The sequence below is a fragment of the Triturus cristatus genome, chromosome 10 (assembly GCF_964204655.1).
Source record: "Triturus cristatus chromosome 10, aTriCri1.1, whole genome shotgun sequence".
Classification (NCBI taxonomy): Eukaryota; Metazoa; Chordata; class Amphibia; order Caudata; family Salamandridae; genus Triturus; species Triturus cristatus.
The window spans coordinates 241,263,095-241,279,402 of record NC_140593.1 but is presented as its reverse complement, the minus strand read 5'-3'; the positions used below and the strand labels follow the sequence as shown (position 1 = coordinate 241,279,402).

Here is a 16,308-nt window from a genome sequence, read left to right as displayed (position 1 = left end):
TTACTGCCCAGTGGTAGGAGCATGGATTTCCCCCGGTTCAACTTGAGGCCCGACACCCTCCCAAAGGCCTCTATCTCGGCGAGGAAGCCGGGGACTGACTGTGTGGGGTTGTCTAGCGTGGCAAAGATATAATCCGCATATAAACTGATTGGATGGGGTTCCCCCCAAAAGGTGGTCCCGAGGATGTTAGGGTTGTCTCGAACTCTCTGCGCTAGGGGTTCTATATAAAGCGCAAAAACAAGTGGCGAGAGCGGGCACCCCCTGTCGTGTGCCCCGTTGAATGTCGAAGGGTTGTGAGCTCAGGCCGTTGACACGGATCTTTGCTCTTGGCTTGTCGTAGCAACTGGCAACCCATGCCCTAAAGCGTTCCCCAATGTCAAAGTGTATTAAGATCTTCTCCAAAAGAAAACAGTCCACTCTGTCAAACGCTTTCTCAGCATCTATGGACAGGAGCATAGAGTCTGACTGCACGTAGTGGGCTTTGTCTATTAAATGGAGGATGCGCTTAGTATTATCACTACATTGCCTGCCGGGGAAAAATCCAGATTGGCCGGGTTCCATGATTCCAGGGAGTCTAGGTCCGAGCATGGCAGCCAACACCCCGGTGAAGATTTTAAGATCAAGATTAAGTAAGTAAATTGGCCTGTAGGCTGAACAATGAGTGCCCTCTTTACTCGGTTTAGGTAGTACAATGATGTCGGCCTCCAACATGTCAGTGGGGATTGAGCCTGGCCCCTGGAAGGAATTGAAAAGTCTGGTAAGAAGCGGCGCTATTAATGGGCAGAAAGCTTTGTAAAAACCAGAAGAAAAGCCATCAGGCCCAGGTGACTTCAGGGGCTTGAGGAGGGATATTGCGCCGACCACTTCTGCCATTCTGATAGGCGCGTCTTGCGAGGCTGCGCCTTCTGCGGAGAGAGCAGTTATGGCCGCTCCTTGCAGGTATGTTTCACCATTGCCGTCAAGCGCAGGGTCCTCACTGTATAAGAAAGCGCAATATTCTCTAAAAGCCTCAGCAATTTGCTCGTCATCTCCGAGCTGCTCGCCCCGATCATTATATAGGGTGGTGATTTTGGACCGTTGGACCTTAGCTCTAAGTGCACTTGCAAGGAGTCGCAAGGAGTCGTCCAGTTTTATCGCCCCCCCACGTAATATGTGTGTCGAAGCTTTAATGTGGCGTACTCGGCGTGATCTATGTCGAGTCCCGCCAGCTGTGCCCTAGCCGCCTTCAGCCATTTCCAGATCCTCGGGGCCCCTGTTCGGCTATGTACCCTCTCAAGTTCAGTCACCTTGGCCGTGAGGGAGTCCCGCTTGTCTTTGCGCTCTTTAACCTCTGCCGCGGAGATGGCTATCAGTTCCCCCCACACTACAGCCTTTAAGGCTCCCCAAATAGCCGCTATAGGTGTATCAGGTCGGTCGTTAAGTGTAAGGTAGTCAGTGATGCGATTGCGAAGTTGTTGGACTATCTCCTTACGCTGTAGGAGGGCCTCTCGCAGTCTCCACTTTCCCCCTGACGCTCTGATGCGCAGAACCCGTATGGTGGCCACCACAGCGTCATGATCGGAGATAGCAACTGGGATAATGTCAGCACCCTCAACTAACGCGCAAAGCTCCGAGAAGCCTACAAAATGGTTCAGCCTGGCGTATGTGTGGTGCACATGGGAATAGAAGGTGTAATGTGTGTTCTGAGGGTGAAGGTCCCGCCACAAGTCCACCAGCCCCCTTTGACGCATCCAATCCTTTCCATCCGGTGTAAGCGCCCCAGTGTTACCCAGGCGATGAACTGATCTGTCCGCCTCCCTGTCCATGACTAGATTAAGATCTCCACCAATGAGTAAGTATAGTTCTTGGGAGCGTAAGGACTTCGAGAGGGCACCCTTACGAAAGGATTCCTGCCCAGAGTTAGGAACATACAGGGACCCCACAATCAAGGACAAGCTGCCCACCCGGACATTATAAGCTAGGAGCCTGCCTTTAATCTCACCCACCTTGTCCCCTACTTGCCCACGAAAGTGTTTAGCAAATAGAATTGCGACTCCCGCTTTCTTATCAGTGGTAGAGGAATAGAATTGCTGGGGGAAGGCCCGGGATCTCATCCGGTGCCAATCTTTAGTTGGAAGGTGCGTTTCTTGTAGCAGGCATATAGATGTGCCAGAAATCTCGAGGTATGAGAGGACTGCTCGTCGTTTAATGGGATTGTTAAGACCCTTCACATTTAGGGTGAGAACTGTTAGGGTGATCCCTGTCATTTTACAAGTTGAACAGGCACTAGCTTGGTTTCAGAGGGGACGACCCCTGCGTGGAGCCGCACACAAACTCCGTTCCCCCCAGGCACACTGGTTCCCACCCCCCTCCCATCACCCCAACCCACACCCAGCCCCCTCCCCCCTGAACTCCCAACCCTGACCTCGACCCATACTTAACCCTCGGCCCAAACCCCTCTGCCCCCAGCCCTAAACCCAACAAAACTACCCCAACAAGTTACCATAGTCCCAAGCCTGTGAACTCGTGGTGCAGGCCTGCAGTGGAGTCAATTGAATGAGTGTGCAGCCGTGGCGAATCCCCCAGCCCCCCCCCCCCCCCCCCCCGGGCCAGCTATGCAGTATTGCAATCGAGTCCCCATCGCGCGAGTAGGTTATTCTGTAGGCGACGTATCTCTAGTCACTGCCTTAAGGGTCGACGCCCTTTCCTGAGACATGGTGGCTGGGCCCGGTTTCAGTTTCGCAATGGGTGAGCGTCTACGGCCAACTTGTCGCCAACCGTCCCCCGGAGGCATCCGGTAACGCTCCGGGGAGGTATTCGTCTCCGAGTGCTCGAGCCCCAGCAGAACGCAGGTCTCCTGGAGGGATCGCAGCTGTTGCAGAGTACCATTCCATTTAAAGATCAGGCGGAAAGGGTGACCCCAGGAGTATGGTATCCGCTTGGCCCTCAGGAACGTTGTGACTTCTCTGAAAGCTTTCCTTTTTTTAGAGCGTGATGGTTGATAGATCGTGGAACAGCACTACCCAATGTCTTTGGTAATGAAGAGGTTGCTTCTGACGGGCCTCACGAAGAATTCACTCTTTCAGCGGAAAGTCTGGCAGGAAGGCCAGAATGTCCGGGGGCAGGGCAGGCGCGCGCCTCGCCAAACCCACTCTATGGGCTCGGTCAATACGAATTGCAAAGTCCACAGGTTCCCCTAGTATCTCCCGGAAGAGGCCTTGTAAATACATGGTGATATCCGCTCCTTCTGCCTTGGATGGAACTCCCCGGACCCGGATATTATTGCGTCTGGACCTATTTTCCAAGTCCTCTGCGTGCGCCTGCAGGTCTGCATGCTGATCTCTAAGGCGGAGAATTTCTTGTTGGAGGTGTTCAACCTCTTCACTTCTAGTGTGGTCAGAGTCCTCGATGGACGTCACTCGTTCGCCCAGGCTGATGTAAGTAAGGGACACAGGTGCTCAATCGCGTGGGTATCCACTAGTCGGCCAAGTCTCCTAGACATTCAAGTACCATCAGGGTAGAGGGCCCACCATGGGCACAATGTTGGTGGTGGTGGCGAATCAAGCACCGTGCTTCTTTACACCGCCGTGATGGACGGAGCTCAAAGGCGGTCGGCACTGGGCGCGTTCGCAGGAGCAGTGGCGGGCTCCGTACCTTAAGAAGCAGGGAAATGGGCCTCCTCGAGACCCCTGCCCCAGCACCCCCTATGGAGTGGCGCTCTGCGGCTGGCGTAATGCCGCAGGACAGCAATCCTCCTTTCGCACTGCCGCCTCAATGAATCCTGCCGGGGGCCGCGCAGCCTAGCCACCCCGCCGCCGACTCCTCTGCTCCGGCTGCAAGACGGCACCCGTTAAGTGCTCCGTCGGGGGTCTGGTCCCACTCCGCCACTGCCGGGCTCCAGGGCGCTCCCAGGGGAACCAGCAGCAAGCCCCCCAAGGCAGCCCCGGAGAGGACAGCAGCCGTCCGCAGCCCCGTAGGCCCAGGATCCTTGGTCTCGATTTCCATACACCCTGCAGTGGTGCCGCCGCTCTGTCAGGTCTTCAGCCCCACCTCCACCCAGCCACCGCCGCAGCGAGGGCCGGGAGCGGCGACAATCGGGGCACAGCCGGCACCTGATCCCACTGTTAGTGTCGTCTCGCAAAGACCGCTTCAGTGGCCGAGCAGCGCAGGGGCCATTTTGTGATCGTGGTGCGGGAGCCGCCGCGGGGCCTAACGGGAGCGGCACGCTCCCCAAAGTTGCTCTTCAGGCTGATTCCCAGGCTCCGCGCCATCCCCCGCCAATATTGGAGCCACAACCGGGGACTTTATGCTTAGAAATCGGCCCGGAGATGGGTCTGGCGCGGGGAGCCCTGAGGTCCCGCATCCTCACAGGTCGCCATCTTGACCACGCCCCCCGAAATTACATTTTTTAAGGATTCCCAGCAAGGTTGCATCAAACGAACAGACTCAGGAGGTCATCTTCCTGCTGGGCTGAAACCGTACTAATATTCTCTACCTCCAGATTTTAAAATAAATGTTCAAAAACCTTGGGGAAGCCGACAACCCACAGGTCTTGCCCTGCTCAAACAATATTGACCAAGAGTACTAAAAGAATATACCTGTGAGGCATGGGATTGTTCGGAAGCGGATACAAACTGAAACCCAACACAGCTCCATTGTCACTTGTGCATGGCAGTGGGCCTTTATATATTTGCTATACATGATTCCATGCACAAAAAAATAGGTTACGAGAAGATGATGGGATATCTAAATTTCTAGTCACGAATAGCCATCTTCCATGGCTCTCTGTGACCCTAAGACTATTATTTTCTTTGCAAAAATGTATTTCATATGACATTTCCTAATATGTAACGGACTAAAATAATCTAACAAAGGCTGTCATCATGGCAAAAGAACTTCTCAACTATATGACCTACTTTCTATGCAAACCCATTGAAATGGCCATTTCAAATAAGCATCTTAATATATTTAATACAATTTGAAAAAGTGAAAAGGGTAGAGAGCTTCCTCTTCTAATTGTATACGCCTATGGTACATAGATACACCAAACATGTACTCCCTATTCTCGTTGCTACCACCATGCTTACATAAAACATTCATGTCTTTAAAATAGCCTCTCTGATTCAATTACAGCTAGTGCTCTATGTGGAATGTTTATTCTTGAGAAACTAGCTTCGTGTCCATGTCTCTGTATAAATTAGACAAAGCTACCTGTACGAGTTGAACGTTCTAACCACACACTGTGGTAACTTCAGAAAAAGTTAAAGTTATATTTTTTAAGTAAAAGAAATGGTTGGCTTAGTTTTAAGGCATCGAGTTCTCATGCTAGATGGGACTTCCATTTAATAGAAAATGAACACAAAAATCCGGTAAATCGTGCTTGTTTTGAATCGCGGTGCAAGCAGAGAGCAGCAGTGAGAAGCGATTCGAACACGTTGTTTTCATTCATGCGAAGGGTTTGCTAGGCGGTGATGTCAGCGTCTGCAGCAGCTCTGACCTGGGGGATGCAGACGGGAGTGCGCGCAAGTGGAGGAAGAATACAGCTGGTGAATTAAAAGGAGGACCTCCCCGCCTCCTTCTCTGAAAATGATGGCGAGAGAAATCCAGACCCTCAAATGGTCACAAACCTGATCAGTCTCTTCTCGTAACAGGCACAAGCATCCGATTTTGTAAAGTTTTCTACAAGGGTCATCTGTTCTTCGAGGGAGGAGTATGCTTCTCTAAGTGAAGTAAATAGTCAGACCCTTTCCTATCAATTGTATTTAATCCATAAAATAACCAACTCGTGCGATTCATTATTTAAAAAACAAAATCGACCCTCATTAAATTTTCCCGGACAATGCCAGTAGATATTTTTTTTTTTAAATAATCACACAATGAAGAATAATTGTGATCAGAAACTAATTGTAAGGGAGAGCACGTGTGTTTTCGTTCATTCATGATTTACTGTAAAATGGCACTGTCTGCAGAACGTCGCCTTGACCTAGACAGCGGCTGGAGGGGGAAGCACCCCCCCTGCATAACATTACAGCAGAAATAGCTTGGAAAAAAACGTGTTCGTCTTGCTCGGCCGCCGCCGGCCACGGTGAGGCGGCCAACGCTTTTCACAACAGCAGCCATACATAGTAGTACTATGGGTAGCGAAATGCGTCATAGTCCAGGAAACCTCAGACAAGAGAAACTAAAGGCGAAGCACTCCCGTCAAACAGAAATCACGATACTTTAGTAATACAAAAGCACCTACATACCTAAAAAATAAGTCTGCTCAAATTTCAAGTTATGTTTAACTGTGGTGGGGTTGAGGATCGCAATTGCGTGCCATTAGCAGATTTCCAGCGGGAGGGGAACTGCACACAATGTTATTACAACATGGAGATCTTTTAATTGAGGTGCTTGGTAATGTTCTGTACAAACAAGAATTTTGGAGCAATGTACTTTAAACAAAGATTCCACTCGACAATCCTCCATGGCAAATAACTAATGCCGTCTCTTGATGCAACATTTAATAACAAAGCCGGACCTCAAACCCGATGCCCCGCTCAAAAACAATGTGCCATAGAAACCGTGCTCCCTCTCGAGCACTTAGCTTCAGGAATAGCAAGAACCAAGCGTACTTCAAGTGTACTGTGTCCTGGGGGCTACCGCCTCCACAAGAGAACCAAGAAGGAAAGCCACTGAAATGACATGAATAGTAGGAAGAAATTGCACTGAAGTATAATCCAATTATTTTTCAAAACTACGGTGCCGTGAGAACCATGCATCATCGAGTATATTTTAAGAGAAGAGTTTCCTCAAGTGCGCTGTCTAGAGAACTGTGCCTCATCAGAAGTACTTAGCTATGAAAACAAAAGACCTCAATTGTAATTCCTTTAGAGCAATTGTCCCCCATTAACATGAAGCTAAATAGCATGCTGGCCCAGGCTACAGGAGGAGTTCCACAAAGCGAAATGAGGATCGCCTCTGAACAGCTAAAGTTCTCTTGAGTTTCCGGGGCCAATAGCGGTAGGAACAACAAGACCATCTCCAGACCATCCATATCTGGTAGGGGTTCCAGGGTTGCCATCAGCAGTGTCACCAGTAGAGGGCAAGTAAGCCTTAAAGAGGCAAGAAGGGGTCTAGTAACTGTTTCTCTTTACCCAAGACACTAACGCAACGCACAATGATATGGTGTGGGATGGTAGAAGACACTGCCAAGGGATGCAAAAGGGAGAGCTTGCCTGCCAGTATAAAAGAGGCAGGGAAGGCCAGACTGACCACCTCTCCCAGCGAGCCCATTCACTTTTCGGTCTCCACATTCAGCTCCTTGACTACCCTACTGATGTATATTTAGATCATAAAAAGGTATACAAACGTTTTACCTATATAAAAGCTAGGGCCACAAGATAATTGTCAATGACGTGTTTCTCCTACGTTTGGACCAGATCTAAGTGTCTAAGGGATTTAAGTGTCTTACAAAAGGAGCACAGAAACACCCCTTTAAATAAGGGGCTTTAGCCTGCCAGAAGTATCTGTCACTGGATGCAGTGAAGCATAATGCCTCCACTCTGTCTCTTTGCTACCCCACCTCTGCATATTCCTCTGACATATGTCCCCAATCTCTACTGGGATTTCCGTCTCAGTTTTCCCTCTTGTCTCAGTCTTTTTGGATCCCTCCAACTGTACCGTTCTACTGCCTCATACAGTCTCCCTTCTGCAACCAGACTGGACTTTTCCAGGCCCTGTTCAGATTTCTGAGCTACCTCCCTAAAACACTTCCTTCTTCCCACACAGCAATTACCCCGCTTTATGACACATCGTTTGCAAATCAAGTCCATGTTGCTAAGTAGCCAGATTCTATTTTTGAATATAGTTCAGCTAATGGCTATAGATTGTCGGGTCCTCAGGATCCATTTATTATTTGACCAGAATGCAATAGAAACCCAAAGCAACATTTTCACATTACCTAAAAAGTACATGAATACTTTGCAAGGTTCTGAGATCTATGACCAGATTCAGGCTGGTCTGGTGTCATTTTATATGGTAAGACAGATCTATGTAGCATTTGATACAAGGTGATTTGTGTTTGCTGGTTGTTTGACCGTCCTTTGTTGATGGGTGGGGAGATAGAGAGAAAAGTATATAAAAATGCAAATTTTATAACTGTGCTGTCATGTACATATTGGATGTTTCACGTGGATACAATACATTTATCTGACAGCATAGCCAAGAGAAACTCTGCTCTGTAATAATTGTATTGATAACCGTGAAGTGCATAAATCTCACTTTAAGAGGTCAAATATAATTCAGAAATAAATGCAATTTTCATACAATATGAATATCACTTGTTTCCGTGAAGTACATCTGGGTACCTTTATTTAGGTCGACGAAATTATTTAGATTACAAAGTGAACATGCCTAATAAAGTCACAACCCTGCCAGATTTTATATAAGGAACCTAGCTGGATTTAAGGGGGCGAGCCAACAGACAACAGGGTATGTATTGTATTAACGTTAATTATAAGAGTTTGGATGTCTGACAAAGGAAATCAGGTCATGTGGGCAGTGAAACAGGTTTATAAGATGAAGATGGCATGGAAGACCAGTGTTTGCAGCTTACGGGGGTCGAGCTAAACAGCTCATGCACGAATAATACTTATACCTGAAAGAGATAATATTTACAACTACATAAACCGCACATGTTAAGAGGGCTGCGGAAAGAAGTTAGCGAATGACTGACGTGCACACTGAACATTCCCCATCAAAGACAGTACTGAATGTGCTGTTCTCAACATCACAGTGGCCTTCACGCAGTAGAAATATCTATTATTCAGTTGGTTAAAAGGCATCTCCAATAGAACTGTTTCTCGTCCGTGGATAAACAAATGCTAGAAGGTAAAAGACAAGTAAGGTGTGTAGGGGGGTGTAAGTGTTTATGAAGAATGGGGGTGGGTTCATGAAGAAGAGGAAATACATGTCAATAGCAATCCCTTGGAAGGTTGTATTTTTAGACGTCTCGCGGACTGTATGATTCGTTATGAAACATACAAGCTGTAGTGTGCACCTGTATTAGGGTGAAAATGCTGATTATACGCGTAGGGAGGTGCGCGACCACCAACACTAGCTTTTCGATTTAGAACAGTAAGGGCTGCGCAAAGACAACTTTTGGAATTTGTGATGAAGCCCATTGTACATGCACTTGAGCATAACCCCTTGATGTGTCATTGCAATTTGCACAACTATGGGGGACACAGTTGTTGAAATTACCACAACAAATCGCCCAAAACGACAAGTCCCTCGTGATTCAATGGATATACATCGAGTGGTGCCTGTCGAATGTGCTGTCTGCGCTTCTTACCTCTGGAAACAGGAGAGCTGGTACTGCGGGCATCCGGAGACCCGCTCCTCCTGCCGCTGTCCGGTGGAGACCTCCGCGTCCGACCAGGTGCCCTACTGCCGCCTACGAGCTCCGACCCGGTGGGGCTGCCGCTTTCTGCACCGAGGATCGGAGGGCTGTTGCCGGGACTAACGGCGCCGCCCGGAACCGTGTTGCTGCCCACCGAGGCAGAGCGTGTCGGGCTCAGCGGGTGAGGGTGCCCACCCCCTCTTCGGAGCTGGAAGTGGACCGTGGCCCGGATGGGCTGCAGAAGCAGGCGGCTGTTGTTGGGAGGCGGGGAGCCGGTGCTGCTGCGCTGCCTCATCCTCTGGGGCTGCTGAGAGGGGCCAGAGGACATGACATCAACCGAGCGCGGCGGGGGCGGGACACGCTTCACGCCGAAAGCCCCGGGGAACGGGGGCTGCCGAGGCGTTCAAGATAGAGGGTTTATGAAGCAATTTAGAGCCCACGCAGATCTCAGTTCGGAAAGGGCCGTCTGCTGGTCGGGGTCTGAACCATACAGCAGCTGCTAGCCCCGGTGTTCCTTTCCCAGCAAGGGGCGTGAAGGCCGGCTTCACATGCGCTGCCTCGTGTGGTGCTTGTACTGGCGAGGGGGGCTCCAGGAGAGGGCGAGAGGCGTCCGTGAATCTGTCGAGACCAGCAGGCAGAGAAAAAAAAGTAAAGAAGAGAGAAAACCAAGAGACTATGGAGCCCTGCCCGCTGCCGAAAACGTGTTTAATGTTGTTATAATGTTCTGTAATCTTCATCCGTCGGTTTCAACCGACATCACAAACAACTTCGTCACAGCAGCACCTCCTGCTTACGAATGACCACTCTTAGGGGCAGCAACCTGCGTTGACAGGAGGGTGGGAGCAGATGGTGACATACGGCAGCTAATTGGCTATTCTCACAACTATCAAGTCACACTATCCAATAAATGATCTCCGAGAACAGGGTTACGTTGACCGAGCGTCCCTATTGGCACCTCTAAGCTTCTTTCAGCTGGAAGAGTGCTGTCGGTTTTACATAACAGACGGCTATAACAACCATTAGTGTACCCGCTTTTATGTTCGTTAAGTAAGGAGCTGAGCGGAGCTGGGCTTTGTGGTAAAGTAGCCAAGCGCTGATTGGAGGGCGAGAGTAAAGCTAGAGGATTCGCTGGGCGTTCTTACAAATTTGTGTAGTGATGATTACATTGAGAGATCCGGAGAAGAGCAAGTCATGCTCTGGAGACTAGGCGCTGCTCTACTACTGATTCCGTGTGGTGCTGCCTGATAGATAGTAAATGCCGGGAGAGGGGCGGGGCTTTCACTCCCAACGCTGTTTTGGTACTGATGTTGGAGACTACGGATGGGATCGGTACGCCCTGGCCCATATTGATTGGTTCGACGCTCAAAATACCAGGCTCCTTTGCCATACAGGTTCTCCTTGCATCTTGTATGTAGCGTAATTCGCTGTTGCGTTTAATTCAATATTTCAAAATTTCGCGTTTCAAAATACTCTTAATAACCAGAATTATAATTGGGTAGTTGTGTTAAGACCACCCGATTTATAAGGTACAAAAATATTTATTTTCGGAACTTAAAGCATACTTGCCAACAGTTGGCTTATGTTACTTCCACGTCTTTCGTCCCATTCGTAACCACCTAAAATAATTCCGCACTGTGGAGACAGGAAAAAACAGGCACTACTAATAGAAACCCTCCCACTCCAGCTGGGCGATATATAATAATAGCCCCCCCCCCCCCTACTATATGGTTTTTATTTTTTTACAGTTAAGAGAGACAAAGACTGATCTTAAAGCTGGGCCCTGAGTACTTTGTTTAGGTCGTAGCTCACTAGACAGCATGGTGGTCTGGTTTGCTAAAACATCTTGGGGACATTCAGAAAGTTGGCCCATGAATGCATTGCGCCCGTTGCTTACCATTGACTTTGTGATTTGTAACTCACATTTTCTGGCTTTCTACTTTCTGTCTTTAATTGCTTTAGGCTGTCCAGCTCGAGTTCGTTCCACCCGTTGTCCTAAACTTGTTTACTGTATTCTTCCACAAACTCACGTTCTGTAATCAGGCCTTTAAGTCTTGTTCTTATCTTGTCACATTTGCTGTGCATTCAAAAACGGAGGTCAAATCTCAGGCTGGGTCTTCTAGCTAGCTTTGTGTTTATTTCTCTTTCTTGGGCTCCAAAGTAAGAGGATTTATGTAACCATCATGGTGGCTACTGGGGGTCTGCTTGAGAAAGACTGTACAATTTGTTTTTTCTAGCACACAACATTTTGATGTTTGTAAGGAACTGTGCTGACAATCAAATCAGTAATTCATTGGGTGATTACATTTCCAACCAATGTCGTTTGTACTTTGTATACTTTTATCAGTAATACTGTATTTGAGTGCAAATTTAATGATAATTTCAACTGAAGATGTGTTGTCTGTAATGGCAGTACACTACCATAGCATGCATATTTCACAATACCCCACTCCACTCCATTCTGCACATTTCCACACCATGGCACTCTACTCTATACTACTCCGCACTATGCCATTCCACTCCACGCTGCGTCACTGCACTCTTCTCTGCACCAGTCCACTGCACCACTCCACTCTATGCATCTCTTTACACCACTCCACTCTACGCCAATGCATCTCTACCCACTCTACTATGCACCACTGCACTCTTTGCCACTGCACTCTACACTACACCACACCACACCACTCTGCACTACTCCACTTTTTGCCACCCTACTCTGCAACACTGCAGTCTATGCCACTGCGCTCTACACTATAGTGTTATGAGACCATGTGCACCAGGACCCTTGTGGTTCTGGGTGGACTCAACAAGAAATTACATAACTTGCTGGGAGGTGTTACAGTGTAGATATTAACGGGTATGACGGAATGAGTGTGCCATGTGCGATTGTATGTTGCGGAATAAAGATGTACAATCCAGAGCTCCGTGTATGGCCTATTCATTTGTATGCTCCCAGGCTGGGAATGATGCTACAACTGGCGATGAGGATGGGATCAACCAAGGAACGACAGGCACATGTAGGTTTGACGAACAAAAGACAAAGGCAAACTACCACACGAAACAACGGACTTAATTTAGACATTGCCCCAAGATTAAAATAAAGGTCAAAGTTTGCACCATAACCTTTATCATAGACAGTGGTGTGTCGATTAACATTATGCCAGTAGAACAGTTCAATAGTCTGTCTCCTGTTGCACGTCTCCACTCGTCAAACACACAGGTATACAAGTGGGCTGCTTCTAAACCATTGCAGAGTCAAGGGTCATTCACAGCGACAATGAGACATAAAGCAGTATCATTGCAAGCACAAATTTGTGTTCTTCCAGGAACTTCGTCCAGTGCATGCGTATTGCGTTTTGCCACTGCTGTTGACATGGGTCTGATATCTCTCAATTACAACCTTCATACTCAATCGGAAGTTGTGAGTCCGTTTCCGTCGTCGTTACATGGCCTAGAGAGGCCCAAAACAATGCAAGTGCGACTTCATATTAATGAGGACATTCGCCCTGTTGCCCAGCAGTACCACCGAGTCGCTTTTCACTTGCAAGAAGCCTTTGAGAAAGAACTAGAAACACTGTTGAAGCATATAATAATTGAGCACTCCACCCGTCCTATGCCATGGGTCTTGCCCATAGTGAGTGTGCCAAAAAAGGACAGTGGAGGTGCAGTGTACATTTGTGTTTATATGCACCAGGCCTACGCTACCGAAAGAGAAAGACCTCCTGGTCCACACCTAGTAGACATGATCGTGCAGAAAGGTGGCAAAGTCGTCTTCCGTCTTGACCTTAACAAGAGATACCATCAACTCAAGTTGGAAGAGAACTGCAGGTACATCACTACTTTTTCGACTCATGTTGGTTTGTTCAGATACAAAAGGTTGAGTTTTTGAGTGTCGTCAGCTACAGAACTATTTCAGGATGTTATACGTTGAATATTTCAACCTGTCATGATTGCTTTTAGGCTGTACAATAAGTATTTTTGGACTTTGTATTGCTTGTATTTACATTTTGTACTGTGCACACCTGCATTTTCATTTAATGCTGCTAATTGTAACCTTTCTGAGATTTAAGGATTTGCCAGTCTTTAGTTGCTCTTCCGTGAAATATTTGCACTTTGCACACTGTTATTTTAACATCGTCAATGATATCAAGTTATGGATAATTTAGTAATATTTTAACTGATTAGTTTTAATGATGAGTTTTATTTTTAATGATGATGGACTATGTATGTGAATATGAGTAATGTTTGTACTTTTATGGATAATGCATATCCGAATAAAGATGATGATGATGCTTGCTTTTAATTACAGTGATGACATACTAGTATTGGGGGGAACGCAAAAGGAGCATGACACTGCTCTTACGCAAGTGTGCCAGTTACTTGCTTGCTATTACGCTGCTATTGTGTAAGCTAAACGCTTGCACTATGCTGAACGTATCACCTTATCTGGCAATAATGCTAAAGAGCTTTTTTAATATTGTGAAAAGTTATACTACACCTAAAGCCATGACAAATGCTCATGCTCCATCGCTCTCATGGTGTGAAGAACTTTCTAACTTTTTTATTAATAAGGTAGAACACTTCAATCTTACTTTTGCAATTTGGATACCCAGGCCAATCCGACCCCCCTCCCTCTACAAAATTTGTCTCCTTCCAAGGTCACTTTGTCCACCTTTGATGTAATTCCTTTGGTAGACTCCATGGCCGCCGTGTCCACTCTCAAATCAGGCTCCCCTAGTGATCTGTACCATGCCAAACTTTTGGCAAGTGCTGCCACTGTAATCAAACCTTTCCTGAATCGGATGATCAACGCTTCCTTGGCAATGGCCACGGTCCCTCCTGCCTGGAAGCAGGCTTTGATTGTTCCCCTTATAAAAAAAGTGTCCCTTGATCCTAAACTCCCGGCCAGCTACCGCTCAATCTCGCTTCTCCCTGCCATTGCTAAAGTTTGTGAGAAGATGGTTAATAAACAGTTGACAGCCTATGTTGAACAGCACGGACTCCTTCATCCTGCCCAATCGGGATTTAGAGCCTTATCTAGTACGGGGTCCATACTGAAGCCATTCGCAAATCCTTGGATATGGGCAGCAGGGCAGTACTGGTCCTTTTGGACCTATCTGCCCCGTTTTATACGGTTCCCCATTCACTGCTCCTTGCCCGGTTGCAACAACTGGACATCATGGGCTCTGCTAGTAAGTGGCTTAAATCTTTTTTGGAAGGCAGAACCCAGCGAGTTTGGATCCCCCCTTTCACCTACACCACTCAAGAACTTCGGACCGGGGTCCCTCAAGGATCCGTGTTAAGCCCGCTTTTGTTCAACATCTATATGTCTCCTCTTATTCAGCTGGCAGAGGAATTAGGCGCCAAAGTCATTGCTTATGCTGACGATACTCAGCTTCTGCTTACCTGGAAAAAGCATGAGTCGTCTACTGATCATGTTAAAACCTGTCTTGCAGCTGTGTTTAATTGGCTCACTTCCACCAAGCTCAAGTGTAATGAAGAAAAAAATCAGATTTTCATTGTTGGCACGTTTCCCCCTCTGTTCTGGCACTCTTTTTGGCCGGAGGAGTCTAAGTCCTCGCTGCAGGGTCTCCCAGTCAAGAACCTTGGGGATCTGGTTTGATGAAAGGGTTAGCTTCAGTAGCCAAATCAGTAAGCTGACATGGACCTGCTTTGGTATTCTGAAGCTTCTAAAAAAGTTTTTGTCTCTTTTTCCTCTAGCAGCCAAGGAAACGGTTACCCGTGCGCTTGTCACCTCCCGTATCGACTATGCAAATGCAGTTTATGTAGGTCTACCTGGCTTCCTCCAGGACAGACTCCAGGTGGTTCAGAACGCCGCTGGCAGGCTGCTCCTCAGTCTCCCTAAACGAACGAGTGTCAGGCAACATTTGTGTATTTTACTTTATTTATTTATAAAGTTTTATATAGTGCGAACAAGATCCCGAAGGATATCCGAGCACTTTACAATAGGATGGACGGTAGGTAATAAATGCAATATTGACATCGAGTAAGAATAACAAACAAGCATAATTATAAAATTACAGGATAAAGGGTCGGAGGAGAGTAATACAATAACCGGTACAAAGCGGGCTAAGAGAAAGGCACACGATGAGGTAAAGAAGAGTAGCATCCACTGAAGGTCTAACTGTTGAAGAAACAGTGACTTAGAGCTGCTGATCCTAACCACATTAAGGTAAGAACTTATTCATTAGGAATCTTTTGGCTTCTAGTTTGAAAGCAATTGTGGAGGAGATTCTGCGTACTTCAGGTGGAAGAGAGTTCCATATCTTCGGAGCAGCGCCGGAGAAGGCTCGGTGACAAGTTCTCTTTTTGCTAAGAATGAGTGGTTTCAAGAGGAAAGAGTTAGCGCTTCTTGAGGCTCTACCACCACAGGATAATTCAAGATTTTGTGCTAGGTAACTGGGAGTTTTGAGATGGCGGGCTTTGTGCGTCAGAACGGCAATCTGTAACTGAATTCGAGCTTCGTAGGCAACCATTTAAGAGATTTTAAGACTGGGGATATGTGCGCATTTCTTTTGGTACTTGTAACCAGTCTAGCCGCCCCGTTCAGGGATGCCCTTAGTGGAGCCAGGGTATATTTGGGGAGGCCACAGAGCATAGTGCTGCTATAGTCTAACCTCGGCAAAACCAGCGCTTGGACCACCTGCTTGAAATCAGTTTGTGGAAGGAACGGTTTGATATTTCTGAGTGTCCTCATCAAGTGATTGGCTCCCTTGCACACATTGCTGATATGAGTCTTCATGTTCAGATGCTTGTCCAGAGTGATTCCGAGAGATTTGTCTGAGTCTATAATGAGGGGGGAGCAGTTGAAAGTGGTGAGGTGAGTCAGCCACAGGTCTAGCTTGGGGTTGTGGTTCGGAGGAGAGATGAGAAGGAATTCTGTTTTGAGGTATTGAGTAAGATGTGGTTCTCGGTTAACCAGTTTTGAG

The 16,308-nt window shown here is 47.5% G+C and overlaps 1 protein-coding gene across 5 annotated transcripts in view; it reads right to left on the bottom strand.

Moving 5' to 3' along the window:
- The window catches only part of GLCCI1 (glucocorticoid induced 1), a 400,242-nt gene extending 390,039 nt beyond the window's left edge, over positions 1-10,203 (bottom strand). For 2 of the 5 annotated variants that reach the window (XR_014970042.1, XM_085630888.1), the window contains exon 1: positions 9,314-10,159. Coding sequence is in view for 4 of the 5 variants with exons in the window: in XM_085630888.1 (XP_085487014.1) it covers positions 9,314-9,689 (376 nt within the window). In the remaining variant the exon portion in view is untranslated. Of the gene's footprint in view, positions 1-9,313 lie in introns of all 5 variants that reach the window. The other 3 variants (XM_085630890.1, XM_085630892.1, XM_085630891.1) reach the window with 3 other exon arrangements.
- Positions 10,204-16,308: the final 6,105 nt, after the last annotated feature.